General features: G+C 44.3%; 6 protein-coding genes across 10 annotated transcripts; 4 read left to right on the plus strand and 2 right to left on the minus strand.

The window, feature by feature from the left end:
- The first annotated feature begins 151 nt into the window (after positions 1-151).
- LOC112349261 (citrate synthase 3, peroxisomal-like) lies at positions 152-2,150 on the plus strand. Of its 2 annotated transcripts, none has more exons than XM_024683339.1 (13): positions 152-371; positions 420-505; positions 560-664; positions 718-780; positions 867-979; positions 1,033-1,152; positions 1,204-1,282; positions 1,338-1,411; positions 1,463-1,523; positions 1,577-1,636; positions 1,692-1,789; positions 1,845-1,968; positions 2,050-2,150. In XM_024683339.1, the coding sequence occupies exons 1-13, from the start codon at positions 167-169 to the stop codon at positions 2,086-2,088; spliced, it is 1,227 nt and encodes a 408-aa protein (XP_024539107.1). In that variant the 5' UTR covers positions 152-166; the 3' UTR covers positions 2,089-2,150. The 2 variants fall into 2 exon arrangements, with proteins under 2 accessions (XP_024539107.1, XP_024539108.1); XM_024683340.1 differs by having other exon boundaries at positions 1,207-1,282.
- A 114-nt stretch (positions 2,151-2,264) lies between these two features.
- LOC9653671 (UDP-glycosyltransferase 85A3) lies at positions 2,265-3,968 on the plus strand. 2 transcript variants are annotated; one of them, XM_024683338.1, is made up of 3 exons: positions 2,265-2,944; positions 3,010-3,267; positions 3,692-3,816. In XM_024683338.1, exons 1-3 carry the CDS (start codon positions 2,419-2,421, stop codon positions 3,724-3,726), a joined length of 819 nt encoding a protein of 272 aa, XP_024539106.1. In that variant the 5' UTR covers positions 2,265-2,418; the 3' UTR covers positions 3,727-3,816. The 2 variants fall into 2 exon arrangements, with proteins under 2 accessions (XP_024539106.1, XP_002978365.2); XM_002978319.2 differs by having other exon boundaries at positions 3,010-3,968.
- Positions 3,969-6,285: 2,317 nt separating this feature from the next.
- Positions 6,286-7,306, minus strand: LOC9653457 (proteasome assembly chaperone 2). Its single transcript, XM_002978472.2, has 6 exons — positions 7,237-7,306; positions 7,111-7,182; positions 6,980-7,029; positions 6,808-6,926; positions 6,542-6,752; positions 6,286-6,484 (listed from the first exon to the last, which is right to left on the minus strand). Exons 1-6 carry the CDS (start codon positions 7,274-7,276, stop codon positions 6,362-6,364), a joined length of 615 nt encoding a protein of 204 aa, XP_002978518.2. The 5' UTR covers positions 7,277-7,306; the 3' UTR covers positions 6,286-6,361.
- A 237-nt stretch (positions 7,307-7,543) lies between these two features.
- Positions 7,544-9,651, minus strand: LOC9653672 (probable 26S proteasome non-ATPase regulatory subunit 3). 2 transcript variants are annotated; one of them, XM_024683337.1, is made up of 8 exons: positions 9,488-9,651; positions 9,241-9,422; positions 8,997-9,131; positions 8,805-8,941; positions 8,701-8,755; positions 8,539-8,649; positions 8,237-8,476; positions 7,544-8,128 (listed from the first exon to the last, which is right to left on the minus strand). In XM_024683337.1, exons 1-8 carry the CDS (start codon positions 9,615-9,617, stop codon positions 7,613-7,615), a joined length of 1,506 nt encoding a protein of 501 aa, XP_024539105.1. In that variant the 5' UTR covers positions 9,618-9,651; the 3' UTR covers positions 7,544-7,612. The 2 variants fall into 2 exon arrangements, with proteins under 2 accessions (XP_024539105.1, XP_002978519.2); XM_002978473.2 differs by having other exon boundaries at positions 8,997-9,134.
- On the plus strand, positions 9,651-11,480 carry LOC9653673. 2 transcript variants are annotated; one of them, XM_024683350.1, is made up of 10 exons: positions 9,651-9,846; positions 9,899-9,962; positions 10,017-10,109; positions 10,169-10,420; positions 10,469-10,515; positions 10,581-10,622; positions 10,677-10,843; positions 10,895-11,027; positions 11,076-11,210; positions 11,260-11,480. In XM_024683350.1, the coding sequence occupies exons 4-10, from the start codon at positions 10,315-10,317 to the stop codon at positions 11,404-11,406; spliced, it is 777 nt and encodes a 258-aa protein (XP_024539118.1). In that variant the 5' UTR covers positions 9,651-9,846; positions 9,899-9,962; positions 10,017-10,109; positions 10,169-10,314; the 3' UTR covers positions 11,407-11,480. The 2 variants fall into 2 exon arrangements, with proteins under 2 accessions (XP_024539118.1, XP_024539119.1); XM_024683351.1 differs by having other exon boundaries at positions 10,907-11,027.
- Positions 9,676-10,210, plus strand: LOC112349246. The gene is made up of 2 exons (XM_024683311.1): positions 9,676-9,846; positions 9,899-10,210. Exons 1-2 carry the CDS (start codon positions 9,676-9,678, stop codon positions 10,208-10,210), a joined length of 483 nt encoding a protein of 160 aa, XP_024539079.1.
- Positions 11,481-12,500: the final 1,020 nt, after the last annotated feature.

The raw sequence follows: 12,500 nt of genomic DNA on the forward strand, positions 1-12,500 counted from the left end.
TGAAGAAACCATGGCAGCTCCCCGTCAATCCCGGAAAATTCGCATCATCCATCACAGGAATGGGCTCCCATACCAAAAGGATGTATTTGAACCAAGCTGTCTCAAGAGTTCCGACTTCTCCAAGGCATGCTTCATTTTTTCGTTGGTGCAATTAAAAGACAACTTCATGTTCTTGTTCCTCTTCTCGCAGATCAAGGCTGGCGGAGATGGCAAGGGATTGAAGCTGTATGATCCGGGATTTGTGCATACAGCTCCCGTGAAGTCCACCATTGCATTCATTGATGGGAGGAATGGGATTTTGAGATATAGAGGATACTCCGTGGAAGAGCTTGCGGAGAGAAGCACATACTTGGAGGTGGCATATTTACTGTGTAAGTATACATCTTTTCAAGAAAACGGATAAATCTTTTGTGGAACAGGTAAGGAGAATCTCCCCACGAAGTCCCAGCTTTCTGAATGGGAAGCTGCAATCCAAAGGCAGTCCTCAATGCCAGAAGAGCTTCTGGCAAGCCACTACAGCTATGAGAGAGTGTTGTTGTGACACAATTTTGTTTTGCAGGCCCTTATTGACGCTCTTCCTCGAGATTCTCATCCAAAGCAAAACTTTGTCACAGCCTTGTATGCCCTCATTTCATTCAATCCAGATGCAAATCCTCTAGTGGCGGTGAAGCTTTAATTTTTTCCTAGTATACAATCTTTGTCTTTGTACAAATGCAGGGACATGATCTGTACAAAACAGAAGCTGCACAAAACCTGCACATTATTCGTATAATGGGAAAGGTGATGTCTCATCCATCAATAATACATGTTTTTGGGGTCCATTGGCGCCCAGCTGGAGGCATTTTTGTTAAAATGTGCCTTTTCAGGCTGCTAGCTTGGCAGGCGCAATCTACGTTCATATGGAGGGTCAAAAGCCCATTAAAAATCCGAACAATAGTCTCAATTTTTCTGAAATGATTCTTTATATGTTCCATTCAATGTGAGCATTAAGCAAAATTTCTTGCTTTGATTTCAACTGCTTTCTGCCTTCAGGGGAGATCAAGACTTCAAGCCAAATCCCGCACTTGCAAAAGCTTTGGATGTGATTTTTATAATATTGGCTGAGCATGAACTTGGTACAGCAACAGCAGCAACTTTACACCTTGCATCAAGGTGCGTTTCTTTTGGTGTAATTTTACTGTCTGCTTTCTACTAATTTTTCAGCAGTGGAGTGGATGTTTATACAGCAATTGCTGGAGGCACTAGTGCATTATCAGGGCCCAATGATATAGGGGCGGTTGAGGTAAACGACTATCAAACACTAGGATTTTCTGAATAAAAGTTATGATTTTGTTAAGGCTGTTTTGGACATGCTCAATGAAATTGGAAGCATTGAGAATGTTGCATTCTACATAGAAGAAGCCAAGAAAAGGTATGAAGAAAATTAATAAAGTATATTATACTAAATTATTTTTACTAACAGTAACACCAAACTACCTGGAATTGGCCACCGTGTATACAAGACATATGATCCTCGAGCGAAGGCAAGTGTAACAATGGCCTTTCAAAGTTACTTGACAATGTTTTAATAATGCAGCTCATTCAAAAGCTAGCAGAAGAGGTTTACGACATGGTTGGCAAAGATCCCCTGGTAGAGGTGTAATTTACATTAATAGACTTCTATTCCAGAGCCTTATGTTTTGAGTGATCAGGTTGCAGCTGCATTGGAGAATGCCATTATTGCCGATGAGTATTTTATAAACAGAAAACTGTATCCTAATGCCACCTTTCACTTGGGCCTCTTGCTTAGGCAAGTAGTTTTGCATATTCACTGACATGGTTTCAAGACATGCTTTGATGTACAGGGCTCTTGGCTTTCCTAAACAATTTTTTGTGGTTCTTGTCTCTATTGCCCGGATTGCTGGTCAGTTGGCACACTGGAAAGAGTCTATGAATGACCCGTCAACTAGGCTGATGAGGCCACAACAGGTGAGTAAAAATCTCTACTCTTTTATAACATTCATTCATTCATATTCTGTTTTTACATGGTCACTGCTTTTTCTCTTGCAGTGGTACACTGGGCAAAGGCTTCGCCATTATTCAAAGTAATTATTTGTTTAAAAAATTTGGAACATGTGCTTGACATGTCTTGGAATTTACCCCGGTGGTGAGGATTTGCAAGAAGTAGAAGAGTTTAAAGTCTCAGCAGCGCCCAGTGGGGCATGGGACCCCGTTGCATGGCAACGGCGACAAAGGAAGAGGAGAGCGTGGCTTTCGGACTCCTACTTCGCTGGAAGTGACGGGTCTCTTATCCTTGTTGTGTTGGCGTGTCGGTCGGGAAAGCTGGAGCAAAGAAATTTCCCGGTGAGTGTGGCATTTTCATAAACAGAAGGATTACAATAAATAAACAGACAAGATAGATCTTCTTAATAGAATTCCATGGAGGAGCTTTCCATGGAGGAGCTTGCTTCTTACAAAGGGCATATAGTAGCCTTCCCTTTGCCACTCCAAGGCCATATCAATCCCATGCTCATTCTCTGCAAGGCCCTAGTGTCACTGGGCTTCTCCGTGACATTCGTCAATGCAGAGAGCAACCACAAGCGCCTCCTTGCTCACATTTCTGCCGCTCCAAGCACAGGAATCGACTTTGTTCCCATTCCCGACCACCTTGACACGCCCATCGCCACTGTCGACGTCCACAACAGCAACAATCTGCTACTCGTCCGCAACGCAGTCCGCAAGATGCGTGCTGACTTTGAAAGCGCGCTTAAGAACATTGTCAGCAATGTCAAGGTGGAGTTTATTCTCTCGGAAATGACTGTAGATTGGACACAGGGAACTGCGGATAAGTTCGGCATCCCCAAGGTGACACTTTTCACTGAGAGTGCAGCTTCACTTTCGATCCAATATCACATTCCAGAGCTCCTTGCCAAGAAACACGCTCCTGTCCGACAAGGCTGTCCAGGTATGATTTCAGCATCGTTGTTGCATCGGTGTTCGACCCTGAAACTTCTGTTTTATAAATTTTAGATCTGCAGAGTATCGACTACTTCTCGCTTAGTGCTCACGCCGAGAAGTTGGATCCGGGATTTGCACAAAGGGTCGAAAGGAAAAAAGTTTTGTTCAAGGCAAAGTGCGTTGTGGTCAACTTTTTTTACGCTCTCGAGCACGGAGTCTTCGCCGGTCTCCGAGCAAAATTCCATCAGACCGTGGTTCCAGTTGGTCCACTGCTGCCTCCCGCTTTCCTGGGAACCGAAAACGGGTCAAATAAGCCTACCACCTTGCCAGGTATGTGGCCTGCGGATGACACTTGCAAGCAGTGGCTGGACCATCAGCAAGATGGCACAGTTTTATACGTTTCTTTTGGGAGCAATGCAACTCTCACAATGGATGACTTTGTTCGACTTGCAAGAGGGCTGGGGCTGTGCAAGCAGCTGTTTCTATCAACTTTAGTCCCGGGTTCATCCTTGGACGAGCTTTTGAAAGTGGTGAGGAGAAATTCCGTATACGAAGGACAGTCGTGCACTGTTTCTTGGGCACCACAGCTACAAGTCCTATTGCATCCAGCTGTTGGCTGGTTTGTCACGCACTGTGGATGGAATTCGACGCTGGAGAGCATCTGTGCGGGTGTCCCCATGTTGTGTTGGCCTCTGACGGCAGAGCAGAATCTGAATTGCAAGTTCATTGCTGACGAGTGGAAGATTGGTGTCAGATTGCTGGACGACAGTCGCTGCATTGAAGAGGTGATAACGGGGGTTGTGGACAGCCAAGGACGCAGCCTGATGAAAACGAAAGTTAAAAAGTTGAAAGAAGCGGCCATCAAGGAATCCAAACTGATCTCTAAGACCATTGATGATGCTCTCAGCTCTAAATCACGTTCTTAATAAGAACTTGGGCAGTTGATATCAAAGTGTTACGTAAACAGAAATTCAAAATCCATATTTGTGCGCTCACTGAAGAAGCCAAAGATGCCAGCTCTTGAAAGGGGAGCTTATTATCAAAAAAAATGTCAGGAGCAAAAAATTGAATTGCAAGATAGATTAAGTGAATCTAATGAAGTTCAATTGATGTTTAATCAAACTGGTGGAACATGTACCAGCAGTAAGTCATTTGAAGGCTCTCTGTCATAAGCCTTCTCACAAAAATGTTGCCTTTGCTGGCTTGTGAGTGTGGGCAGCACACTGGAGGAGCTGAGGACCACAATGTGCTTATGGATATATATTTTTTTCTATATATAGTTTATACATTTGTGTTCCAAGATGATTTTTTAAAATATAGTTATAAACCTGTAGTGGTTCTGTGAAGAATGTTTGCAATTAAAAATCAATCTGGTTATAGGGGGTCTTTTATAGGGGTTTTGGAAACTAATATGAACCTCAGATTAATCTAAGTTAAACATAAGTTAAACATTGTGGCTTTCAGTGTAAATGCCACTCAAAGTGATTTGGTCATGTGAAGACTTTAATCCAATGTAAAAATTACTTTCATAATGGCTAAGAATTAAAAGCATTTTCTATAGTAAATTATAATAATGGAAAGTCTAAGGTAACTAAATTAAGCTTATTATAACATAATTTATCTCTTTCCCCTAAGCCTGTTGAAAAAAGCTTAAAAACCCTTTGATGAAATAGCCTTTAATGACTATTTTTTCTCTATTTATCCATAAGGTTTTAAAAATTTAAATCTCAATTTATTATTACATACACTACACTTACCCTCTGTTCAAGATGTTAATGTCCATGGAACACTTCCATTTTCATCTATTCATCCGTATTGTAATTCTATGGTGGATTAATGTTGTCATTGATGAAAGAGAATTAACACCTCCATTTCTACATTAAATCTACTAGTTCTTCTACTATATAAATTAGTCCCATAATTCTCCCTTTAAACCAATTGAAAAATGCCCTTTAAGCCAACTAAAAAAGCTTAAAGGCCCTTTGATGAAAAAGCCCCTAAAATTCTAAAAATTCACAGTGATAATATATTTAAATTTCAATCGATAATCATATAAATCACTCACCCCCTTTTCAAGATGTTAATGGAACACCTCTATTTCCATCAATCTATCTGTATTGCAGTCCCACAGTGAATCAATGGAACCCTTATTAAATTAAGGGGAAACAATACCTCCATTTCTACATTAAATCTGCTAGTTCTTTTACTATATAAATTAGTTTTATAGTAGATCTTTTGATAAACAAAACCGTATTGTAGTTTCATAGTGGATTAATGGAACCTTTATTGAGCTAAAGGGTTTTATTTCTACATTAAATGGAACCCTTATTAAGCTAATTGCAATTTTACAGTGGATCAATAAAACCCTTATTAAACCAAGGGGAATAAACATTTCTATTTCCATATTAAATCTACTAATCCTTCCATTATATAAGCTAATGCATTAGTAAGGTTCCATTGATCCATAATGGGATTGCAATACAAATTTATTTATTAAACATCCATTATCGAAAGTTTTACTATAAAACTAATTTACATAGTGGAAGGATTAGTAGATTTAATGTGAAAATGGATGTGTTAGTTTTCCTTTGCTTAATAAAGGTGCACCATAAGACTGTGGTATGACTTTGTTTGTTGGACATCTACTATTATAAGGTCCACTATAAGACTAATTTACATATTGCAATCCTACTGTGGATTAATGGAATCTTTATTAAGCCAAAAGGAACTAACACCTCCTTTTCCATATTAAATCTACTAATCCTTCCACTATATAAACTAATTCCATAGTTAAATCTCCATTGGAAAGCTTGCGGGAATCCACCCATTTCCACAGAAACGGATCTGGATTTTATTACTCCACCATCCCGCATAATAATGAATGTTTAACAGATAAAGCCATACTATAGTTTTATGGTGGATCAATAGAACTTTTATTGAGACAAGAGGAACTAACACTTCCATTTTTTGCATTAAATCTACAAGTCTTTACACTATGTAAACTATTCTTATGGTAAATCATACTATAGTCCTCCAGTGGATTAATGACCCTCTACATTAAATCTATTAATCCTTCCACTATGTAAACTAATCTTTAATGACCCTCTACAGTAAATCTATTAATCTTTCTACTATGTAAATTAGTCTTTATTGAGCCAAGGGGAATTAACACTTCCATTTTTGCATTAAATTTACTAATCTTTCCACTAAATAAATTAATTCTATAGTGGATCTTTCGATAGTGGATATCTAACAAACAAAAAATGTACAATATATTATTTTTATAATTATTATTATACTTTTTGGTAGCCACTAATCAATGAGAATCGAACCATGAAAAAAGGGCAATTACTTAATAAAAAAGTTTTTAATACTTATTTTATCACAATGTTTCAAAAATCCGTGATGATAGTATATCCAAATATCAACTGATGATCATATACACTACACTTATTGAGTAGCTTATAATAGCTAAACTGGTAGCATCTGGGATGTTATCTCCTTTGGCACAGTAGCTCAGCACTGACAGAACTTTCAAGCCTCTTTTCTGTAAGGCAGGGAAGATTTTAGACTGGTTTTCACCACTTTGAATGAATAGAAGTACCTTGAAGGACGTGAACAGAGCAGTAACCAGCAGCCGTGAGAGGTAGTCTTGGTCATGCTCTCCGACTCTACCATCCATCGCATCTCTCAGCACAGAAAACTCGAAGGGCTCGGTGTGCTGACCGGATTGTTTCACGTCCAGCCAGCCTAGTCTCTCGCACAGCTCGTCTTTGCCATCTTCGCTGGCGCTGGTTTGATAGTAAACTTGAGGCCTGGAAAAGGAAGGAGAAACGCATTAGCAAGTAAAGCAAGAGGATCGGATCGTACCCAGCGTTGTGGAGAAGGTGTCTCTTTTCCGAGTCCAAGCCGGATAGCACGACGACGTTTTCAAATCCCTCACTCTTCGCCCAGTCGGCCAGATTCTCGGCAAACTTAAGCGTGGAGCCCTGAAGCATCTCATATAATCTCAAGTGATTCGTGAAAAAATTCTAAATCCTACCTTGACAAGAGGCGATTGCTGTTGCAAGTCACTAGCAGAATCCACGTACACTGCAAAAGCACAAGATAGCATGAGACGAGAAGAAGAAAAGAAGAGCAAGAAGGAAAAGAGGAGAAAGAGAGATTTCCGACCCTGGGCATTCCATACGTCGAAATCAAGAGATCCACGGCGAGCTGGCCCGCATTTCCAATCGAGAGCGCCGGCTGATCGCAAGAAATCAGACAATGAGCGAGGAAAAGACCTGGATTGAAACTCACCAGTACAAGCGCGCGTCGCACTGTCGCCACAAAACTCCATATCGACGAAGAACCCTAAAGTTGAGGCAAGGCAAAAGATTGACCAGGCTAAGAAAAATGGTTCAGGAGTTTTGGATTTCATATTAGATCAGATGATGGCGACTCAAGACTTAGATACTCATCATCACCATTAAAGCATCGAACCATGGACCTCTCAGTCCACAAGTTCAACACCTTAACACTGAGCCGCATGGCTCAGTCTTGTCAAAATGTAACACGTCAATAACTTTACTCGGGTTTTTAGGGTTTAAGGTGTTAAAATTAGGGCTTTTCAAAACCAAAATTTCTCGCGCGTTTTTTATGTTTAAAAAGTTTAAAGAAGAAAGATGGGGGTATTTTAGAAATCGTCGTCCTCCTCCTCGGCGATGTGCTTGGCGAGCTCCTGCTCCTGCTGCTGCCGCTCGCGCCGCTTCTCGGCGCTCTCCAGCTCCTTCTTGTGCGCGTTGGGCGGGAAGCGCAGCGCCTTGACGGCATCGTTGTAGGTGTTGAGGCAGAAGGCGATGCGCGAGTGGAAGGCGAGCTGCGGCTCCTGCGTCGAGTAGATGTCGCCCGTCTCGCGCGACTGCATGAAGCCGCGCGCGTGGTCGATCACCGCGTCGATGCCGCCGTCGCGGATGGCCTTGGCCACCATGCTCTCGGCGTCGCTCACGGCGCTGTCGGACGAGAGGTGGAGCTTGGCGGCCACGTCCGCCAGCGAGATGCGCGAGTAGGAGATGCTGATGTTGCGCAGCCCCGTCCGGATCACGTTGTGGCGCAGCCGGACGATGAGGTTGTGCGTCTTGTCTCGCGAGAAGATTGGCGAGAAGTTGTCCGCCACGGATTTAAACAGCTCCAGGTCTCCAATGCGAACAGCCTGCCAAACACAAGCACTCTAATCAGTCGAAGAACAATGCAAAGAAGAAACTTTGCACAACCAATCTGCCAAACAAGCGCGAAGAACACAATCCAAGTTTTTACGTACGTTTGTTAGCTCGAAGTAAGGGCGGAGCGCGGCCTTCATACCCCGTTGCATGAACGTTGTCCTCTCCGGAATCTCGCCCAGGAGAAGCCTCACGATCACCGCCCACTTGTTGCACTGTATCCGGAAGTCGTGAGCGATTGTCGGTGCCTTTCTCGCGGCCTGCATCAGCGAGTCTTTGGCATCTGTGTACTCGAGCTGAATAGTTCTGATCTTCCCCAGGTAAAAGAGGTAGCGGCAAAGCTGAGGAAACGGTTTGGATGTTAGGCAAGGGCAGAAAATTTATTCTAGTCGATGAACCAGACCTGCTGATTCGCGTGCGACTCCGCTCTTTGCGACTTTGAGCGGAGCTTCTCTGCTTGATCGTACAGATTGTAGTGAAGGTAGTTCCGTAACAGCAGGTTTAGTAGAGTTTCCTGTCAGGAGAGCTGTTGAGCAGTCACGAACAAGTCACAAACAACACTTACCTGTCCCAGCTCGTCGTGGCGAAGTGTAGCAGTCTGATGCAGAGAAAGAAGTGTCCTGGAAACCATCTGATTAGAAGCCAGTATATGCTGAACGCATGGAATACCCCCGAATATCAGCCAGTGAATCGATGCATTCGTAGCTGAGTGAGTAGTAGAAATACAGTCTCGAGGCCAACACATCCAGAGTCCTCCGGTTTAGCTGCTGCAATCTCTTGATGCCGGCATCTGCACAAGCTTTCGCCTATGGAACAAGATTAGAAATCCTGCTGGCTGGAAGGAAAAAGAGATTCGTTCACCTGTTTATACTGTTTCTGATCGTGCAAGTAGATGAGAACAAGGAGGTAGCATAGGATTTCCAGCTCCGGGAGTACGTTCGGCTTATTGGAAACTTGCGACGGCATATCAACTTCCATCGACACCTTGTCCTCCTCCTGCTGCAAATAGAACAAAGGTCTCAGAGAACGCAAGGAAAGTTCTTGGAGCTAAGAAGAAAAAAGAAGAAGAAACACCAGACCAGAAGAGAAACACATGCCAGCATACCTTCTTCACAAACTGGAGCACTGAGTCCGCATCGGTGGACATGACATACTTGACAAACGCGGCAAGAGACCCTGGCTTGAGCTTCCGCTTTATGACCATCACATTCCGAACAGCACGAACCATGAGCCTCATCTCTTTCGTGCTCACGCCCTTCTCCACCAGGGCCGCAATGCTCTTCAGATCTACACGAGAGCTCGAGAGATTGGTCTCTAGGGCTAGGAAGAAAGAGGAAATGCACGAATCTTACGCGAGAGAAGCGACGGCCCGGCCTGGTCCTTGCGATCCGGCGACGACACCGCCGGCGCCGCCTCCTTCATCTCCACATCCTTGCTCTTGGGCGCCGCGGGCTCGGCCTGCTGCTCTGGAAGCGCTCCCATTCGATTACCCTAGATAAAAGTTTTTAGGGTTCTTCTGGCATTTTAGGGTTCTTGAGCTATGAACAAGTTCAATGCCGCGCAGCGCAATCTCCAGCGCGATAGGCGCCACAAGAAGGCTCAGGAGAAGCGATTGAGGCTGGGCCTGCAGTCGCTCAAGCTGTCCAGGCAATCGGCGTCGCGCACCCCATCGGGCAAGCGGCAGCGCAAGTTAGACAAGAAGCTGCGCCGGGTATTCTTGTGAGGGCTTTCAGGGATTTCGCTGAGCTACTACTGAATTGCAGGCGCAGAAGGAAGTTTTGGAGAGCGGGCTCGTGTCGGTGCAAGACATTGAGATGATCTGTGCAGGTTTCTCTCCAGCTTCAGTGATATTTCTTTCTTCTCTGATCCTCTTCTTCCTAGATTCGGCTCCTGACGCGCCAGCGGCCTCCTCCAAGGGATTTTCTCTCAAGCTGAAGAAGCAAAGGAAGCTCAAATTGAAGAAGAACAAGCCTGGTAAGCAAGCTCTCTCGATTTCTCGTGTTCTTCATCCTCTACATTCATCCCTGTGGCAGCCAAAGCGAGCATCGATGCTGAATCCACGCCACAAGCGATGATCCAGTAGATCCCTTGTAGCGATGTTTGTGATGAATAGAGAAGGAAATCTTTTTCTTGTAGCGTCTCTTTGTCCAGGGTTTAGGGTTCTTAGTTTGTGGAATAAATGGAGCCGTGGGAGCGCCATGCCGCTGGCGCTGGAATCAAACGCTTCTCATACGCTGCTATGGCGGATAATCCCCGCGCTGGATTCCTCGTCACTTGCGCATTTCGTAAGTGATTGATCGATTCTTTGCTTCAGATGTAGAGATTTTTTTCAGGACGCGAGAAGAGTGCTACCAAGGAGATAATGGACATTCTTCCTCAGGTATGAGCTTTCCATTGTAGAAGAGAAAACTAACAAAGCTTTGCTTTGTGCTGTTCTTCTTTTAGTACATTGGAACTTCCAGCAGCATTCCTGGAGACGAGACCCCGGTGAGAGCTGTTCTTTCTCTTGATCTGGAGTTTTTACATGAATTGTAAGTGTAGAAGGATAACGAGGACAAGAGCACTGCTTCTCCGAGCGGCGTTTTCTCGCTTATCAAGCTCTCCGGTAGCGGCATTGTCTTCCTTTCGACTCCAGATGATACAGATGTTGTGAGCGTTCTATCACGAGTTCTAGACGACATAAGAGCTCCACACACGAAGCCTTTCTCGTAAGTTTTCGCTTTCTCTCTGACCTCTAGGATTTATTTCCTCTTTTGAAGGTGGTGTAACAGGCTCACTCCAGTGCAGGCGACGTGCGCATCAGAGGAGGAAGCCATCTTCGTCACAGTTCTGGGGCTCTTGAGAGACGACGCCGGAGGAATCGTCTCAAAGACCGGAAGAAGCAATCTCAAGGTAATGACCATTAGAGAGTTTGCTCTCTCGTCACTTAGCTTTGTGCAGTACGCGGTGGGATTCAACAGTAGAGCTGCCGAAGATGGCAACACTGGCGTGGAGCGAGACGGGTGCATCGCAGCAGTGGCAAGAGCCATGCAAGAATTCGAGCAGCAGGCCTCTGTCAACTTGTCGAATCCAGAGGTAAGATCTCTCAATCTTTGGAGGAATCTTAATAGTTTCTTCATCGTAGATCGTGGTGGCCGTGGAGCTGATTCCTCTGGTTGGAAAGACTACTCCTCTGGCTGGAATTTCTTTGCTGCCCAAGGAAGTTGTAAATGCGAAGCCTCGGATTTCCATCAAGCCCTTGACATCTTTCAAGAAACAAAAGCTTTGTTAGAGTAATACAAACATACGATTTTAAAGCACGAACCCTAATATAAGCTAGGGTGATGGCGGCTTCTTCAAAGCCAACGCTGGTTCAGCTTGCGATTTGGAAAGGAAGATGAATGCTTATCAAGGAGTCTTTGGCATACCAGAGTGGAGGATTGGAATTTCCCATGGCTGTATGTTACTAAGAGACCAGGGCTGGATGAGTTCTTGGCTGCTATGGTAGAAATTTACACCATAGTAATCTACACGAGGTCAATGACTTTCCATGCACGATGGATCGTGGATGAAGTGATTGATCCACATGGTAAGTTTATATCAAGATTGTATAGCAGACGCTTTTGTCAGGACGTAAAGGACTTGACCCGCTTGAAAAGAAACGCAAGGAGGATGGTATGGATAGATGATCAACCTGTGTACCCTCGACAGCCGGAACTTGGCATTCAGGTGCCCATGTATATGCCGCAAAAGTCAGTGGATAAGATTGGAAGGAGTGCGAAAACGATCGCACGCTTGTGGAATTGATCCCGTTCCTGACTGCGCTCGCCAAGCTAGATGATTTCTCCATGGGAATTGCAGCCTACAAGCAAGGGAAGTTTGATGGCGAGAAATTTAACTTGGACGAGGTGATTTTGGGGGATGATGCCGTGGAGGATGTTTTTGAAGATGATGATAAAGCAGTAGAAGAGAAAGAAGAGAGGGTGAAAGCCGAGGAAGAGAGGCTGAAAGCCCAGCAGGAGCGCGAGAAGCTCGAGGCGGAGGACAAGCTCTTGACACCCGACTCATCAGGACCACTTTGGCGGTACATAGTCAACTTTATCCCTGAGGACAAGCTGAGTCGATCAAAGAAGCTGGCAGCCCACGAGTACATTAGCAAGAAATTCAAGAGCGACGACTATAAGTGTCTGATTGCACTGTTAGCCAGGAAAAAGCATCTCATAGATGACTTGAATTGCCTCGGGAATCTTTCTGTCAACTCCAAGGCCGGGTACTATGATGCCCTAGTGCAAGTGTTTCACGGCCTCGAAGGTCCATGGGACCTTGAATTCATCCTGCCAGTTCTGAGAAAGGTGACGTGCAATTACTTCTACTACGGCAAGGGCA

The sequence above is a fragment of the Selaginella moellendorffii genome, unplaced genomic scaffold (assembly GCF_000143415.4).
Source record: "Selaginella moellendorffii unplaced genomic scaffold, v1.0 SELMOscaffold_37, whole genome shotgun sequence".
NCBI classification, from domain to species: domain Eukaryota; kingdom Viridiplantae; phylum Streptophyta; class Lycopodiopsida; order Selaginellales; family Selaginellaceae; genus Selaginella; species Selaginella moellendorffii.